Source organism: Taudactylus pleione, unplaced genomic scaffold (genome assembly GCF_031769625.1).
Source record: "Taudactylus pleione unplaced genomic scaffold, aTauple2 ptg000478l, whole genome shotgun sequence".
Lineage (NCBI taxonomy): Eukaryota > Metazoa > Chordata > Amphibia > Anura > Myobatrachidae > Taudactylus > Taudactylus pleione.
The window spans coordinates 313,667-332,145 of record NW_028284880.1 but is presented as its reverse complement, the minus strand read 5'-3'; the positions used below and the strand labels follow the sequence as shown (position 1 = coordinate 332,145).

At 45.7% G+C, this 18,479-nt stretch overlaps 1 protein-coding gene across 4 annotated transcripts in view; it reads left to right on the top strand.

Annotated features, from left to right (window-relative positions):
• Positions 1–18,479, top strand: part of ME3 (malic enzyme 3) — a 249,943-nt gene that overhangs the window by 140,658 nt on the left and 90,806 nt on the right. For all 4 annotated transcript variants that reach the window (XM_088449041.1, XM_088449042.1, XM_088449040.1 and 1 more), the window contains exon 7: positions 3,471–3,574. In XM_088449041.1, the coding sequence (XP_088305167.1) occupies positions 3,471–3,574 (104 nt within the window). The remainder of the gene's footprint in view (positions 1–3,470; positions 3,575–18,479) is intronic.

Here is an 18,479-nt window from a genome sequence, read left to right as displayed (position 1 = left end):
TTCAAATATATATTGACAATTAAAAATCTAAGGAACGGACCCTTTTACAAAGGATTACTTTTTTTTTTTTTTTTTTTTTTTATTCTCTTTTCAATATTATTCTTTAGTTTCCAAAAGTTCATCTTACCAGGTCTCTTCTGCACTATTCACATGTCAAGATGATTGACGGAAAGTGCTGGTTTGCACACACAGCAGATGACTCTGGAGAGCGCAGATTGGCGTTGAATGTGACTGATGTGGATTGCTTTTATCCAGTATGACCTCAGAAATAGCTTCTGCAAACTAATCCACATATCAGCATGCAACACATCCTCACGCAGCGGGGGATCTCAGGAAATGCTCGCTAGCAGTGAATCTCAGTGTCATCCTGGAAAGTGTAAGTGTGCTTTAGGTTGTCACCGGACAAAACATCTTGCAGATTCTCTTAATGCTCGCTCGCCTAGAATGGACCTTATTTAGTATGCGCACTGGAAATGAGCTTTGCTTTGTGGTGATGCCCCTAGCTGCAGGCTTGCTCTCCACCCTATAATACTACGCTGTGTATACTCTTGTATGGCTTACAGTGATCATGAGAATGTGGGGATATAGGGACTTGTTTGCTTGAAGTCTCTTGTTGCATTGGGCAAAGGGCACCTAGAATTGTGTTTCTTCTGGAAGCTACAAAATTCGTTACATTATCATTAATGGACATGACCCAAATCTCCGCCAGTGATACGTTTATGTAAAAATGTCAGTGTTTTTGCAGAGGGTGCCCTACTGTAAACCAAAAAAGTGACCTTAATAATGCACCCTCTCCACATTTTAAATAATACACTTGCTCCACAAAATCTCATTTATATACTGCCGTACAAAACTAGGTGCATAACACCATGTTCGCCCCACCTAACGTCACATATCGACCGGGGTAAGACTCCTACGGTCTGTAAATGCCCTACAAACAGATGGCAGAAATCTGGACACATTAGCTGGTATGGAAGAGTGTGACGTCCCCAAAGGGGCCGCTTCCGAGTTGCACTCAAGTCCCCCTGCAATTACATTCGCATTGTGTGCACTGTGACATTATATGTAGATATATTCAGCCGTAGGGCCATTCCATCCCATACGTGACACTGTAAAAAAAAATCAAATCAAATCTGTATCCTATGTATTTTTTGTGTTTTCAGCCTAGGTGACAAGTTCAATTATAGCTATTTCCCATAAGTTTAATATAAACACACAAAAAAGGCTCTTAGTACAAAGAGTTGAGCTGAATTATCAAGAAGTTTCTGTAATGTCCGGTACGTGACATGGAATGGCCTTGTAGGCATCTTTGCGACCGTCCCGTCCTTATTCATAGGCCTGGTTTCATAGCGGTCATTATCAGTGCTCTCTGCACATCGGAGAACATCGGCCCCCCACGCACAATTGCAGCAGCTCTGACCTGTCATAGAATCTGCAAGTCTCGTCATGTCATATGCAGAGAGCTCTCAGGCTGGTTATGCCATCACAGTGGCTAATTTAAGCACGGCCGTGCAACGGCGCTCAAGCGGGCAGGCCCTGCGTTTCTCCAACCACTCCCCTGTCACCACCCCCAAATGCTGACGGCCTGTCACTTACTCTGCGATGGGTTCTTTTGTGCGTCCGTAATTATTGCAGTGCGGCGCATGCGCAGTGCTGAACAATCGGCTAATCTGCGTAAGTAGTTGCAGTTGCGATTGCTGCTGAATCAGGCCCTGTGTTCTGTAAGACTCTGAATCATCCATAGACGGGTGCTCAGCTACTGAGCATGTGCAGTGCAAAATGTGTTTACGTGCATCTCTGCATCACCCTCTAAGGGGCATATTCAATTGAGCACGGGAATAGCGACAATCCTGCACCTGCAAGGTTTTTTACTACAGGTGCAGGATTTTTTTCTATTCAATTAGGTGCGGGATTTTTGCTTTTTTGAGCACCGGAAGGTTATTTTCCTTACACCCCCAGAGCAAATCTGATTTTTCCTAAAATTGTTAGAAAAATCAGCGGGACTTGCTCTGGGACCCCGGCGGCACCCACTCTGAGGACTAATTAGTCCTTAATTACTCACCTTCCGAAGCAGTATCTTCTGCATCCAGCGTTTCCTGCAGCAGGGTGAGTGTTTGTAAGTGTGTGCACGAGTGTGTATGTGTGTGTGTGTGTGTGTCCCTCTCTTTAACGGGCACTGGGAGAACTACATCTCCAAGCAGCCCTTGTGCCTCCAAGCAGCCCCCGGGACTCCCAGCAGCCCCTTCCACAGTGACAAGATGGAGTGGAGGCCACCGGGAGCCGCAGAGACCCCCCAGACAGTCTCTGTAGGTAAGTGTAATTTTTTTCTTCATGCAACCATTTTTGTTGAATTGGATACCGCAGAGATCGGGAGCGCGCATACCCGTGGCAATCCAAAATTGGGCACAAAGTTTTTTACCTCGCTAAACCCTGTTCCCAATTGAATATGTCCCTATGTCTGTGCTCATTTCAGTCATTAAAAAAAGGAATCCAATATCAGGTCCTGTCTGCTCCTGGAATCCGTTGATCTCCCTATCCAACCACCTCCCCCCCCCAACTTTTCTTTTACATTAGTTTTTCTTTTTATGTATTTATTTTTATTTTGCTTCATTATTTCATCTTTTTTTTTCTTATCTTACTACTTTTTTTTATTGTGTCAATTTTTTCTTTTTAATAATACAAAAATGTTGGGGTGACCTCTGGGTTATAACATTTAATCTATTTTCTGTGTTTTTTTGTACAGTTGTGTTATGTTACCATGCTAGCTTTATTACGACAGTATTTATATTGTTATTGTCTATTAGCTTTTGTCAAAATGTACGATTTGTGTATGTTTCACCATTTTATGTGCTTTATATACAGTTTTGCTATTTGTACTCCTTTTGGTCTTCTCCAATAAATTCAACATTGTTTAAAAACAAATTAAAAAATTCAGATATAATTCACAGTGCTGGATGGACCATTCCAGTCCGGAATGGGGGAGTTCACCTATTTATGTCTGTGTTAAAATAGATGCTTCCCTAGATGCCATCCTACAGGTCTTACCGATGAGCCCCTCACCTAGCATTTTTGTGCCATATGGTGTGAGATTATTGCCACCACGGGGAGCGATTGTGCGGTTTCCTGAGTTTTTCGTCTTCTCATATGTAGCCGCATACAAAGTCACTCGCATTGTACTAGGCACTCTAGATTCAGGCAACTAAACGTACTATGCACCAGAATTAACATGTGACGTGTCTTACGGCAAGATACACCATGGGTGGAATAAGCTGTGCACATGGGTCCAGGGAATTCGGTAATGATGACAAAACTGGCGTTCTGTGTAGTTGTTTTGTCTGTTATAATGCTGGTTTAGGACAGGCACAAAGTCGGCCAGTGTCGGCACATCTTCCCGACACACCGCTGACACCTAAAATTATGCATTTCCCTCTTTCATTCAATTACGCATTTGCTATTTTTTTTTATTCTAGGACCTTCTGAATGACCCTTTATATATTGGTTTAAAGCACAAAAGAGTTCGTGGGAAGCAGTATGACGACTTGATTGATGAGTTCATGCAGGCTGTGACCAACAAGTAAGTAGGCTGTTACCTTTATAAAATAAGTAGAAGTATTCGCTTTGATGTTATCTTTTTGTTTACTAAATGCCTTTATTAGAACCTAAACGCTGTGGTCAGTAAATGTATCTGTAGGGGCCTTTGTTGCTCTAACCACAACACGTACCTGACCACAGATGTGTAGCATTTACACAATAGGTGGTTGGTCACTGACCCCAAACAGATAAACCAGGTCCAGCAATCTGGTTGTTTTCCACCAATGGGCCTCAATTTCACGGTATTTGGGTCCAAAGCGGCAGATTCTGGTGTTCAAAGCTTCATAAAGATCAGTCTGGGGACCAAGACCTGTCCCGAAGCAAATAACTTAATTATCACACACAGTAATTTCTCCCAGGTCAGTTGTGTAGCTAATGCAGGTGCAACATATAGCACTAATTGCCCCCCTGAGACCCCTAATAACACTCAGACTACGCATTTCACACCCCATAACGCATTTCTGTTGCTCCAAAATGCAAAAGTCTCCTAAACCTGTTACCACAGTTCTCAGAGCACATGTGGCAAGTGGGCATCACAGCGGGGACCCCAGGGGGCAATCAGTTGCTGTGCCATGGATGCATAACCTGTAGAAGCTCCATATAATATAATAGTTGATGTCGGCACACGTTAGTGTGAAGTAGTGAGACCGGGATCGGTTGCTTTGAGCTTTATTGGTGTCTACAGGAGATTTGTGGATTATTGGGTGATCTCCAAGACTCCCAGGAGAGCAAAACATAGCTATTATTTTTTTAGTGATGAAAAAAGCGTCTGCATTCCCAGAGGCAGAGCCACATGTATAGGAGGCCGTAATCAGCCACTGCACCTGTAATAGGGCCTGTGCAAGGTTCAGTGGTGTGCGAATAAAGATGCACCAATCAGTATTACAGCGCGCATATACACTAAAAGTGGGCATCTCGGCACATTCGGCGGCATGTATGTACATAAGGGAAGGAGTTTGTAGCGACATTTGCATAAACTTACCGACAGGTGACCGCCAGTAGATGCTGCTACGTGAATGTTTGCGTGCGACTCAGAACCAGGCTCGTAGTGACCAATGATTATAGCAACACTGTCACATTTATATTTTACATAAAGCCGTACCGTCCATTATATAGTGTGAGAGACACATTGCCTGCTGGGTAGTGTAGATTTACAGTATGTGATTATATGGCATAGAGGTACTCGTACATCCTTCTTGTCTGTTGCAATGTTTACACTACTTATTTTGATTTATTAACATTTACTTTGAAATGCCAGCATATTCTGTTGTACATTACAGTTATGCTACGTACACACGGTACGATAAGCTGTCAGATTTTAATGATAACGATCCTATCGTTAAAATCTGACAGTTTCTGGCCACTGCAAACGACCGGTCAATGCGCGGCCACGTATGGTCGTTATCGACCAACTACCGTCGTCTGTGCAAACAGTCAGACCTGGTCAATAATGACCAGGTTAGCCTGCTTACTATAGGGACCCGCAAACGTACTTCGCAGGTCGTTATAGTCGTTACGGGGTTACTGCATCCAACACATGCAGGACGATCAGACAATGATCGCTGATCGTTTCCTTCATACCGCGTGTACGCAGCATTAGGGCTACAACTGCAGATGAATGAGACGTAGGTTTATCAGTAGTGTGTACAGAATGTGTATAGCTGGTTTACTGACTTACATATTTTTTGTAGACCACAAATAATAGTATGGTATTATTAGTTTTAAGAGTAAACCTTTACTCCCTGCTATGATGCTTCCTCTAATGCTGGGTGGTGGAAGCCAATATGCTTCATTGCCTAATCTTGATAAATAAGAGAGCAAGCATTAGTCTGATGTGCTGAAACGGGTATATAAATATGCAAAGACCAGGGATTTGGGATGTGGGATGGACTTCCACAGAAATATGACAGTGTATAGTGAGTAACTTCAGTGAATCTCTGGGATGCGGGAACTGCTGTATTTAGTTAAGTCACTGGAGCTGTAACCAGCAATAAATCAGGCATGTATTTCCCTTTTAAATCTTTTGAGTCTTTGGCGTGTGCCTGTGTAAGCCCCATCTGGCAAAATCATCAGTAGATTCCTTTACAAATCACTGTACGTTTCATTGTCATTTTTGCTAAAACCTTGCTTGGGCTTGTTTAAATTATTACTTGTTCTGTAATATTATGTCAGTATCAAAAATGAGCTGGCATCTCACCGCGCCTATTGAGAGCCAAGCTCTGATTGAAATGGACAACATCGGGTTGAGTTATGTGATTTATCTATTTTCATTGTTAAAAAGATTGATCTATGTACTGTAACATGACAGATATCACTAATGCTGGGCATACACTACCAGATAAAATGTCTGTCAGACCGACAGACATTTTATCTGGCCGGCTGCCAGCCGCAGAAGTCGCCGGCATACACTGTGAGAGAAATCTCACAGTGTATAGCCCGACATCCGCGCTCCGCCCGCGGGGGAGGAGACATTTCCGTAGGAAGGAACACAGGAAATGTCTGTCGGCTGCGCTGGGCATACACTGCCCGATGCGGCCGACAGTTTCCCCGCTAAATATCGCATCGGACGGGCATGCTGGACAATCCAGCATGCCCGACCGAGCAATATTTAACCCTCGGTCGCCCCCCCACACGCTACAATTATCGCGGCGATCCGCCGATATCGGGCGGATCGTCCCGATAATTGCAGCGTGTATGGCCAGCATAAGCAGTGCATTTTTATTGCCTCTTTGTGTGTAAAAGTACAGTATAAATAAATTTTGCCAGTTGTGGCCGTCAGATTTAGGATTAGTCCCTTTCTCTCCCCAGATGCCACTGAGACTCACCCACACACTCATAATCTCTCGCCTCCCATCTCCTCCTCTCTGGTCTCCCCCTGTTCTCGCTTTCCTCCAGTTCAATCCATCATTAATGCTGCTGCTCCTCTAGCTTTCTTCTCTCTCTGCTCGGCGTTGGCCTCCCCCTTTGCAGTCTTCTTCACTGCCTCCCTATCCCACTCAAATGCTTCCCCAGCACGTATAAAGCCCTTATTCATTCACCCCCCCCCCCACCTACACATCCAACCTAATTTCTGTTCACACCCCCACCTGCCCCCTCCGCTCATTTACTATTGTGCCCATCTCCAAGATCTCTCTCGTGCTGCCCCCTTCCTATGGAACTCACTCCCTCGCCAAGCCAAATGTTCACGGACCTACGCGTTAACGGGGTCTTTTGTCTCCATGCCCACCTAGCGACTCAGATACTGTGAGCTCGCCCTTACATTGGGTACAGGCTCATCGAGTGCCGCCCTGCCTGTCCTCACTGTGACTCAACACCTTTTGCCCTGCAATACGCTATGAGCTGCCCAACCCTCACCCGTGTCCATCTCCTTCTGTCTGTTGTGTTCTAGCTTTGTGTTGTTCCTATGTACATACAGTAATATTGTATACATCAGCACTATACCAACAGCAGCCAATATTAAACACAAAAAAGTGTTACCTTGTCCTCTCGTATAGCCAGCACAATAAACAGTACATGTTTTCACATTCAGCGCTGTGTGCACCATTAGAGGATTTTCCTATTTTTCTATATGGGGGCTATGTATTAATAATTGTGGCAATGCCGCCATTAGTAACAGATCTGGCAGCAGCGGGATTTATCATTTTTAACATGAACACAAAATTCTACAGGGAAAGCGCTTTAGAAAAAAAGCTGTCATAGGGTATTGATTCCCGGCGCATCAGAGGAGTCTTCCGTATTTGCGCGCAGTTTCAGTTTCTGAAAAATGTGGAAGGAGAACGTAGGCAACGCTTTATGGATCCTGGAACATTGGGGGGGGTCAGACTGCAGTGCCCTTTTAGAATAATGGGGACTGCGATTTGGAACGCTAATTAGACTCCTGCGTTAGGCTATTGGTACATAACGGTGATACATAAAATTATGCAGAAACTGTAGTTTCTACATCATTTTGTGAAAAAGGTGTGATAAATATGCCCCATATGCTCTAAGTAAGAATATACCTGAAACCTATAAAACAAATATAGGGGGTATTCAATTAACCGCGATAAGCCGGTTTTTCGCGAAAAAAACTGCTTATTGTGCATCTAAATACTTATCGTGCAATCCTAGGGATACACTTTATAGACCGGCGGACTGAATGCCGCCGGTCTATGGACCTCATTCAGAGTCGGTCGAAGCGGCCGCACGGTCGTTCGGGAAAAGGGGCCGCAAATGATTTTCTCGCAAGTTGCGTCCCTAAGTTCGTATCGGTAGCTGGCCGACCAAGGGGAGGAAGCGGTCGGAAGACAAAAAAATACGCCCCCTTCTCGTATGCATTGCACGTAATCTCCGGGCATATAAGGATTAATCGAGACCATCGGCAACCATCGAAACTGGTCGTAGAGCTTAAGGTTGACCATACCCTCTCAAGCTCTACGATCATGTCAGTGTAAAACCTCCCATGTCACATGTGCCATGACGCTACTTTGTTAATTATGCACTCCCATAAACCGTATGCACTCCCACAAAACGCTGTTCGCATAATTAGGCACGCCTGCGTTCGGATCTCCACTCCCCCGTTTTCAAGCACCTTCCCCTGTTACCACCCACAAACGCCTCCATCTGTCACTCAAACTACCGTGCTGGCTGTGTTCAAGGAGAGAGAAATTTCTGATCGTAGCGCCTAGTTTGCGCACGCGCATTGCGAACTTTACGCATGCGCAGTATAGCGAACATCGGTGGCGTACGACCTTGCGGCCGCTTCGACCGACTCTGAATGAGGTCCTATTTCCCGACAGGAGAAGCCCAAAGGGACTGAAGATAGACGTAGGAATACCGACGCCTATCTTAAACCTAACGCCGAAGGACAACAGCCCGAACGAGGTAAGTCCGGGGCGTCCTTAGTCACGCCGGGGGGGGAGCAGGGATAGGTTTAGGGAGTGTAGCGGGGTTAGGTTTTTTTTGGGGGGAGGTTAGGGACTCCTAGGAGGGAGGGTTAGGGTTAAGCACCTCTGGGGGTAGGTTAGGGTTTGGCACCCCGCCCTGGGAGGGTTAGGTTTAGACACTCCTGGGGGGGACTTAGGGTTAGGTACCACGCTGGGAGTTTTAGGCTAGGTACCCCTAAGGGGAGGTCAGGGTTAGGGGGGGAAGGGGGGGGTAGAGGGGGAGGGTACTTACCAGCCGGGGTTGTGATCTCCTCCTATCGGGCTTCTCCTGTCGGGTATTTCATACTGATCCCCAAACCTGTTAGCTGCAGTTTTCATCTCCTGCTGAGCAGGTGATCAGTTGGGGAAAATCCCTATTTTAAGGTCAAGACTTGGTTCAGAACCACTGGGGCACTCTCCTTAATGACTAATTAGCAAACAATATTTTTTAATTAGCTTAATTTGGCCAATGATGACATGTCATTTTTGGTGTGCTAAAGTGCAGGAAAATGGGTTAATTGATGTGGGACAGGTGTTTCTAAAGGTGCGTACACACGTAACAATTTTGTGAACAATTTAATAATAACAACGTCCTAATCGTTCAAAATAATCATTCACTTTCTGAGTTACAACGATGAACGATAATCGTTCAAGCGCGCTCCCGTTTGTAGTTCATCGTCCATTTCAGACTGTCCAACTTAACGATTTTCATTAAGGGAAGGGACATTTTTCGTTCATCGTTGAAAAAAATCGTTAAAAAAATCGTTCATTACACTTCCAAAAATCGTTCACTTTTTCAAAGGAAAAACTGAACGAAAATCGTTCATTAACAAATTAGTTACGTGTGTATACACCATATGATTGCAGGTGGATGTTATAGGCATAGAGGTTATTTAAAAGTTGTTTAAATGACACAAATATATACTTATAGGCATTTTATGCACCCCCAAATTAAGTAGAACATTTATTTTGCCAAAGAACACTTGCTTTCTAACATTATTTGGCTGTTTTAGAAAAATGCATATAACAGCCATTTGGTACAATTTAAGAACCCCAAAAACTTTTATTAGGGCCACTAATAGACTTCTGTACTGTTATCCGATATCACTTTGCCTTTTTTTGTGGTACAGGCAGATTTCCCCATTCTCACCAACACTTATCGTGAATAAAACCAGCAAGAATTATCGCGGGAATGCAGCAACGCAACTTTTGCAACTGAATTGTGTGAAAAATGGGAGCGTGCATAGGTTCAGAACGATGGTTTGCATACCGCTTCGATAGTTGCCAATCGGCTAAGCCGTAGCATGATTGACACTTGCGTCCATTTGGTGGGTGGGAAAGGGGTGGCGACGGCCAGTATTCCAGAAAACGGGGGCGTGCCGAGGCCAGTGCCTGCGTCTTGCGACACAACTTCACTGGCCCTGGCAGCGCGAATTTCACGGCCATCCTGAGTAATCTGAGGGTTACTCAGATGGGCGATGTTCATGCAAGTGATATGGCTGCGTCCTCGGATGCAGCAATGGATCTCAGAAGCTGGCAAGAGGCGTCTATTTACACCGGAGGCTTCCTGCGGCATTTGCACAATTTCGCATAGCCATTGCGTACAAAGACGTATTGGTGATGCAATTAGCATCCAACTCCGTATATAGGCTGCAGTATGCCCTGTGCTGCACTGCCGCCCCTCTCATTCGTCCTCGCCCCCCCCCGAGCACATACCATTAAATCCAGGGGGTGGGTGGAGGGCGGGGATCTTCAGCGGCGGTGGCCTGCGAGCGCTGAGCAGCAATGCAGGAGGTCTCTTTATGCAGACCTCTGGAGCCGGGCAGTTTGTGGTCGGTGACCTTGGAGGATTCCACCCTGTGCGGAGACACCGGCCCTGGTTCCTTATATGGGACCGTGAACACTTTGCAGAGCCTCAAAATACTACTACTGTATAATCAGATTTGTAGGCCTTAGATAGTGTAGTTTCATTGGGGGAGATGTATGAAGCCTAGAAGCGGTATCAGCGCACGTTATGTGCGCTGATACCGCTTCTCCCCGATGTATGATCGGGGGTCTGGGTGGTAAATGACAGAGGCGCTATGCGCCCCTGTCATTATCGGCCCTGCTATCTACAAGATAGCAGCGCCGATAGCCTGGGCTTTGTATGAACGGTCAGATCGTCTGACTGTTCGGCCGGCTGTAGCTGTCGTTATCGACAGCTACAGCCTGGCGCTAGCCTATCACCACAACAGGGACAGCGCTGTCCCTGCTGCTGCAGCTGTCGGCTCCACGCGGGGATCTTGCGATACTTGCGAGATCCCGCGCATGCTCAGTGGAGCCGGCTGGGAGAGAGACACAGCGCATCAGCACTAGGCTGATGCACTGCTGTCTCTAACGGGTAGCACCGGAGGGGGGAGTTAACACTCCCCCTCTCCGGCCGATGAGGTGTTCGTACATCTCATCGGTAGTGCTTCCTGCTTCGCCTCGGTAAAGAGGCGAAGCGGGAAGCGTTATAGCGGCACGTTAAGTGCCGCTATAATACATCTACCCCATTATCTTTCCTTGTTTATGGCAAGGAAAGTATAAAAAAAATATGTATTTTGCGTAACCTGGTTACTGTTGTGCTTCATTAAGTATTTAGGTTACAAGAAAGTCTATGTTTCCCTGCGTGGGCAGACGAGCACTGGTTATCACAGCTCTAACCAAGACCAGCTGGAATCCGCAGCGGAGCCGAGACTTATTAGAGCAAAATCTTCATTTAGGGATTTCCCTGCTTTGCAAGAAATCTCCCATGTTTTTCATTCCTGTTACCAATTATGAGAGTTAAATGGAAACAGCTGATACACGTTACCCAAATGCTTGTGACACCGGTACTGCTCGGAGATTAGAGACCCGGACACACATTCAGAAGTCTTCATCATAAAGGGCCACATTCTTCAGCTATATCATGTGTGTTCCCCTGGGGACTGGAGTTATTCTGTCTGTTCCTAGTATATAGCCTCCCTCTGCAGCAGAGCAATAAACCATGTATCTGTGCATGCTATCAGCTGAGGAGAGTGATTAAGTGATAATGGAAAGAGGAAGACATCCTGACTTTACATTACACACCCAGGATAACTTTATTTTCAGAGGTCTCTTTAACTTTCGGCAGCAGCACCTTGTTATGGTGACCCTAATCTGTATTTGCCGCCTGACACCAAAACATAAGTAACCCTTGGGGCAGGCAAACATGCATAACATGATTCATAGGTACTATACATAACTACCTATACATCTTGCAAGAATTTTGTCCCAGAAACGTATATTATTTTACATTCTTTTAACTTATGTTCGTGTCATGGAAAAGTATATTTACTTTTCTCTTAGCAACAGTTTGTATGTAAACAGCTTTATAGTGGTTACGGTTATAAACAAGGTATAGTAAAGTATTTGCTCACACCACAAACTGGACATAGTCATGGGTGGCACACCAGATTACCGGGCCCTGTAGCAATATTTGGGGTTGCTCTGGCCTCCTGGTAGGGATGGCCATCTGTGTAGTTACCATCGATGGTGACTTAGCAAGTGGCCATCGATGGTAACCAACTATGAAATGGATTACCATTGATGGTTTCACCAACCAATGGTCATCCCTGTTAGGGTTAGGCACCCCTAGGGGGCAGGGTTATTGTCAGGCACTACTGCGGAGGGGTTAGGTTTAGGCACTAAGGGGGGAGGGTTAGGTTTAGGCACGAAGAAGGGGGACATAGGTTCAGGAAGTAATGGGGAGGGTTAGGGTGCGGGGTGGGGAGGCTGAGGGTTAGGGGGGGTCGAAGGGAGGATAAATATACTTAGCCGACCCCAGTTGGGGTAGAGCTTGGGGTAGAAGCGGGGGGAGAAGTTGGAGTAGATTGCAGGCAGCATGCAGAGCCAGTACTCAGTGATTCATTGGAAGTGCCGTTTGTCGGTGTCAGGCATGTCAGTGCGTTTGAATGCCATTGCAGGGGCGTGAATAAATTATCCACAGTGAACCCATACCCAGTACCCACCCTGAGTACTCACCGCGTGCAGGAAGTTTAGCAATTCTGCGGGAGGGTCAGATCAGCCACTATTCTGCGTCTTGGTCTGATGGTTCTCAATTGTAGCGATGTTTTTGCCATCTTGCACAGTATTACGGATGTTAGTGAAGGTAAGGGGGGTGTCTTTATTCATAATATGGTGCGGTGGCAGTACGTATGCATTCATTAGCATATTTTCGCAGCTAGCGGGTGCGTGCGAACGCAGCCTTGCGATCCAACCTGAATCAGGCCCACAGGCCAGTGACTCACAGCGCGCCCTGCTGGACCTGCTTACTTTTACAAACCGAGGTCCTCATTCAGAGCCGCTCGTAAGCGGCAGTATGCTCGTTCCGAGCGATATTTGCACATCTGCGCATGCGTACGGTTTTTAGTACGCATGCGCGAACCAGTCAGTGCGGCCGAAAATCGTTTGTTCGCTATATAGCGAATGCCTGCTAATTTGAGTGACAGAATGAGGCGTATGTGGGTGGTAACAGGGGAAGGTGCTTGAAAACGGGGAGTGGAGATCAGAACGCAGGCGTGCTTAAAGGTCAAAGCGGGCGTTTTATGGGTGTGCATAATTAATACAGCAGCGTCATTGCCCACGCCACTGGGTTATTTTATAGTCAGAACTGCTCGCAATATTGTGGTTGAAAAAACCAACCACAAGAATAGCGAGCAGTTCATACGCTGTTCGATGTACTCGATTAATCTAATAATTAGCGGACATGATGTATGATGCGAGCGGCCAGGGGGCGTTTTTATCAAATAAACGAGCGTATGTTTTGCTCGCTCATTCAGACATGGAGGCGGCAACAGACCGCAAAGAGCGAATGGTTCATTTGAATAGCCACCCCCTTTTTATGAACGAGCGAGCGCTAATTGCGAGCGGCTCTGAATCAGGGCCTGAGTCTCTTTCTGCCTGTTGCACGTAAAAACTACGTCACTGGCTCTAAAGCAAAGCATAGCCGTGACTTATTGGTGAGTCCACCACTCTGCATAGATCGTTGCTGTTCAGTAGGAGACTCCAAGTCAACCCCAGAATGATGCGAGATAGAGGAGCTTCACCTTTCTACATAGGGGAGATATATTATATATGGTGGACACATGCAATTATTAAAACTCTGCTGCAGGTATTTATTTAGCTCATTAAAAGACTTTGTCGATGATGCAGAATTGAATGCACACCCATTTGCGGAGCGTATCTGGCGTGTTTTTGCACTGATGTGCTCCTAGGCTTCTCTTCAGGTCGCACAACGCAGTCCTCTGGAGAGCAATGTTCTTTGTTTTTCTTTATATGATTAACAAGCAGTCATCACAACCGCTTAAAGGCAGTGCCTGTGATTATTTATATACAACTCATTTCCAGATTGACGTCGCCATTTCAGCGCAATATAGACATGCGACTCTGGCAAAGCCTCTCACAGCTTATTTGTTCTTCAGACCTCACTCGGCAAACTCTTGTAATGTTGTAATGCTGATACAGAGGAAACGTTGTTTTTAACGTACCACTATTTGAATTAGAATTTATGGATCATATCAATAAGTAAGAGTAAAATGGTAGAATGTTTTTTAGGTCTTTTCAAATTCAGGAGCCCAAACTAAACTTTTCAATGGGTGGTGTCTCCAAATTATGATCTTAATCAATAATAATAGTAATTGTTTAAATGTCAACATCTCTTTCCACTGGCATCTTCCCATCTCATCTTCCCATACAAATGTTTTGTTCAAGCCAACTATTTCTTCTATATTACACTAGCGACCCGCCCCGGCTTCGCACGGGAGCAATTTTGAATTTACTGCGATAGTCGTTTTTATAAGATGGCCTTGTAGACAACGATTGACCTCCTGACGTCAACACAAAAAGATTTCGTTTTGACGTGACACGCAAAAGGGCCACGTAAAGTTGTCCATGAGCAAAACAGTCTCCACTTACAGTAGGTCACCTCCGTGCGCTAAGTGTCTGTCCCTGAGCTTTATTTATTGTCACGCCAAAACAGACTCTTACCGGGAATTGGACTCATTTGAAATTAAAAGATCAGTTTTCCCATAAATGTAATAGGAACGGTAAACAAAGGGAAACACTGACGTTTTGTATTGGTAAACAGGGCTTACATCAATTGTTCTGGAGAAACCGGATAATAAGTATCAATCTGTACATGGTATGAAATAAAATCCATCTTTTTTTTTATAATATTTTTATTACACAGTTTAAACAGAGAATACATTTCTCTACATAACATATAAAAACATAATAATTCAATGACATAGTAATACAAAGAAGGCTAAGATGTATGTCATACAATAAAAATCCATCTTTGTTATATATATCTTTAGCTCGTAAGCCAAGAAAGTGCTCGGACGTCCGTTTGTCTTTCATTGATTTGCTTCAGTAAAATCGTCGCTATTCAGCTCCCTTTTGTCATAAATTAATGTATCATACAGCTAAGCCTTCCTTACCCAATGCTGTATAGAATAGTGACAACTGCATCAAAATCTGTCCAGTGGTTCTGGAGATTAGCCAGTACAAAAAGTCAGACGTCTACCAGGGACTTTATCTTATACTATGGGGGCGGCTGCTTTGTGGTTGGAAATAGAGGTACAGTAGCAGATATCTATAATCCCTTATTTTCTGTGTCAAGGAGACCAATAGTGTCAACGCAGCCCCAATAATGGAGATCAGCGTACCAAAAGGGGTTAATTTCTCAGACTAATCAAAAATGATTCCAATAACCCAATCCTTCAATGTGATGGTCACAGATTCATCAACAACTACTCCAATAAATCATTCCTCCCATGGGCAATCTCGTAGGCATGTCAGGGTGTTTAAGTGCCACACTATGGGGACTTACGGGCTGAGCCGGACGCCTCTGCCGCTGTTTTTCCGTACAGCAGTGACTGCCTAGTTACTGACTAAAGGCGCTTATCCACTACACGATATAAATGAACGATTGACCGATAACGACATCGTTGTCGTTCAATCGTTCATTAATCGTGCAGTGAATATGCCGGCAATGACCAGCAATGCGCGCTCCCGCTGGTCGTTATCGGCATCTGTCATCGCCTGAACATACTGCCCAATCTGACGATATCAGGTTGGGCAGGTTCAGGAATGAGGGCGGGTGCCTGCACTGAATGACGTATCGTTCATTGTGGGCACATTGTCCTACTGCACAATGATTGAACGATAATGATGTCATTATTGTTCAATAGTCGTTTAGTGGATATGCGGCTTTATGCTTTATGCTAATGGGAGAATCCGTCCGTGTACGCCGAGCGTCTGTGTGTTTGCCCCGCCCACTGTTTTTCCACCTGCAGTCGTCGTTAGATTCTGTACATCCACTCCATGCTGGCTGTCAAAGATCCATCTGACACAGACGTTACATCCCTGACAACACGCTACTGACATGCCTGCAATACTCCCCTGACACTCTCACTATACAGAACAGTTCCATGCGTCCGCATGGTCACCACCCAGAAAAGGCCATTTCACTGAAACAGTGGTCCGATCAAACAGTTCGTACTTACAGTCTCCGTCTGATTGGGCGCTTGCGCAGTATATTGGAATCCGCGAGATACATCCGCAAACCCACCTGTCTAACTTGGGCTCAGGGCCTGCTTCAGACCCAGTCGCAAGCGCTGAGTGCTCGCAACCGGGTCGATGGTGGCCCAGAGCGCATGCGCACGACGGAGCCGGCTCCGTCGTGCACATGCGCGAGACCCGGATAGCGACGGGCACTCCGTCGCTCTGGGTCTTGCACCAAAGGGGGCGAGCTGTCGATGTTGAGTGACAGCTCGCCCCCTTTGGTGGGTGGGCCAGAGGGGTGGCTGCCCAAACTGAGGCGTTCCCATGGGGCGGCCCCACTGACATCACGTGTGATGTCAGTGGAGAGATTCCGGCTCTGTTAGAGCCGAAATCCTTCTGGGGCTTACGGCCACGAGACCCTACCACAAGGGTCTCGTCGCAAGCCCGATGGTCGCGATGGTCTTGACCATCACAACCATCATCATGGCCGCTCGCTGCGAGCGGCCAGGAGGCTGTTCTAATAAAAAAAAAAAAACCCGGCCCTGATTCAGAGCGAGCGCTCTGTCAGAGCGACCGGGTCTGAATCAGGCCCTCAGTACTATATATATATGGATTTCTGCTATTGTGTTATTATGTCCGGGCATCTGATGAACACAGAAGGTGAAATTATATAATACTGTTTTGTTATTCTGACACCGACGGCCTGTAAATGAGACATTTGCTGAATGCCCGGAGCGTTCCCATACCCCGGCACACAGGGAATTGTGTAAGCAGTAAGTGCCGCTTCATTCTACAGATCTCCTCTGGCACTTAGTCTAGCAAAACATGTGGAACAAACAACATAAGACTTGTCAGAGCTTTTACAATATGTGGGTTAAATATGGGAGCTGCGTACTTCAGAAGTTAGAGCACAAGGTCAGACCCTGTGCTAACTTTGCTAAACTGTTCTTAAGCTCTTGTATAAGACTCTGAAAATATCTTTTGCTCTTAAAGGAAGATGGATATCATTTTATCAGCATTATTTAATGAGATGGACAGGTTGTACAGCATCAGACATCACAGGTATAGCTCTGGCTCAGCTGCTCAGGGAGTGCTGGGCACACACGAGTCCACGCCCCCACTTTCGAGCGCGCTCGTCTTTAGCGCACACGTGGTCCCGAACTGTACTTCCCAAATGCTGGGAGGTATACTCCAAGCATTGAACTGATACCCTCTGCTTCTTTCCCCTGCTTTTCCTGTTCCTCCACTCTCAACCACTTCCCTCCCTCCATGGCCTTGCTACCCCACCACTCTGCCAAACTGGTTCTGCCTGTCACCTCCAGGGCTGCCAAAAGTAATTCTGGGCCCGGGTACTGCAACATCCTGTGGGACCACAGCATGTTGGGGATGGCTGCACCCATTTGTGGATGGGTCTAGCATGTGAGATGCACCCACTCACAGGAGCATGGCATAGCACCCAGCAGCTGGGACTAAAGTATTCACTACTGTATTAGGATGGCGGGACAGTCCCATAATATATCCATTTTTATCTGGATGTATTTAGATGCTAAAATGTAACACAATAATTAAAGTGCTACAACTTTATGTTGTACATCTCTACTGTAAATAACACTTAAACAATCTATTTTTCTGACATAGAGATAGATGTATGAAGGACTTAATTTTTACTAGGGATGTGCGCCGGACCATTTTTGCCGCATTTGGATTTGGTTCTAATTCGTCGTCCGGCTTTGGATTTGGATTTGCCAAACTGCGGTGACTGGCTTTGGATTTAAATTTGGATTTTTTTACAAAAATTGACAAAAAAAGCTAAAATCACATAAATTGGTCTTTTTTTTCTTCCTAGAGTATTATTAACCTCAATAACATTAATTTCCAGTCAATTTAGACCACCTCACAGCTTATAATATTGTTTTCAACATTATTGGCGAAAGGTTGCAGTGAGCTGACTGGTTACTAAGCGACAAAGCAGCGGCACAACGACACAGACACCACAGTATAAAGCACATCTATGACACATTGCCACACAGCAGTGGCAGAAATGAAAAGTAGTGCACCCACCCAGTGGGGTACGGCCAGCAGAGTCACAGTACTTGTTTACATAGTGGGCTATGGCCCAAGGAGTCACAGTGCACAATCTTATTCACATTACACCGCACATAGGGCCTGATTCACATTACACCATAAAGTAGTGTCTCTTATTTATGTTACGACACACAGTAGTGCCCCTTTTATACAATGCCCACAGTAGTGACCCTTTTACACAATGCCCACAGTAGTGCCCCTTTTACACAATGCCCACAGTAGTGCCCCTTTTACACAATGCCCACAGTAGTGCCCCTTTTACACAATGCCCACAGTAGTGGTGTCCCTTACACAATGCCTCCAGCAGTGGTGCCCCCATGCAGTCCCCTTAGTAGAAGGGTCCCCTATGCAGTGCCC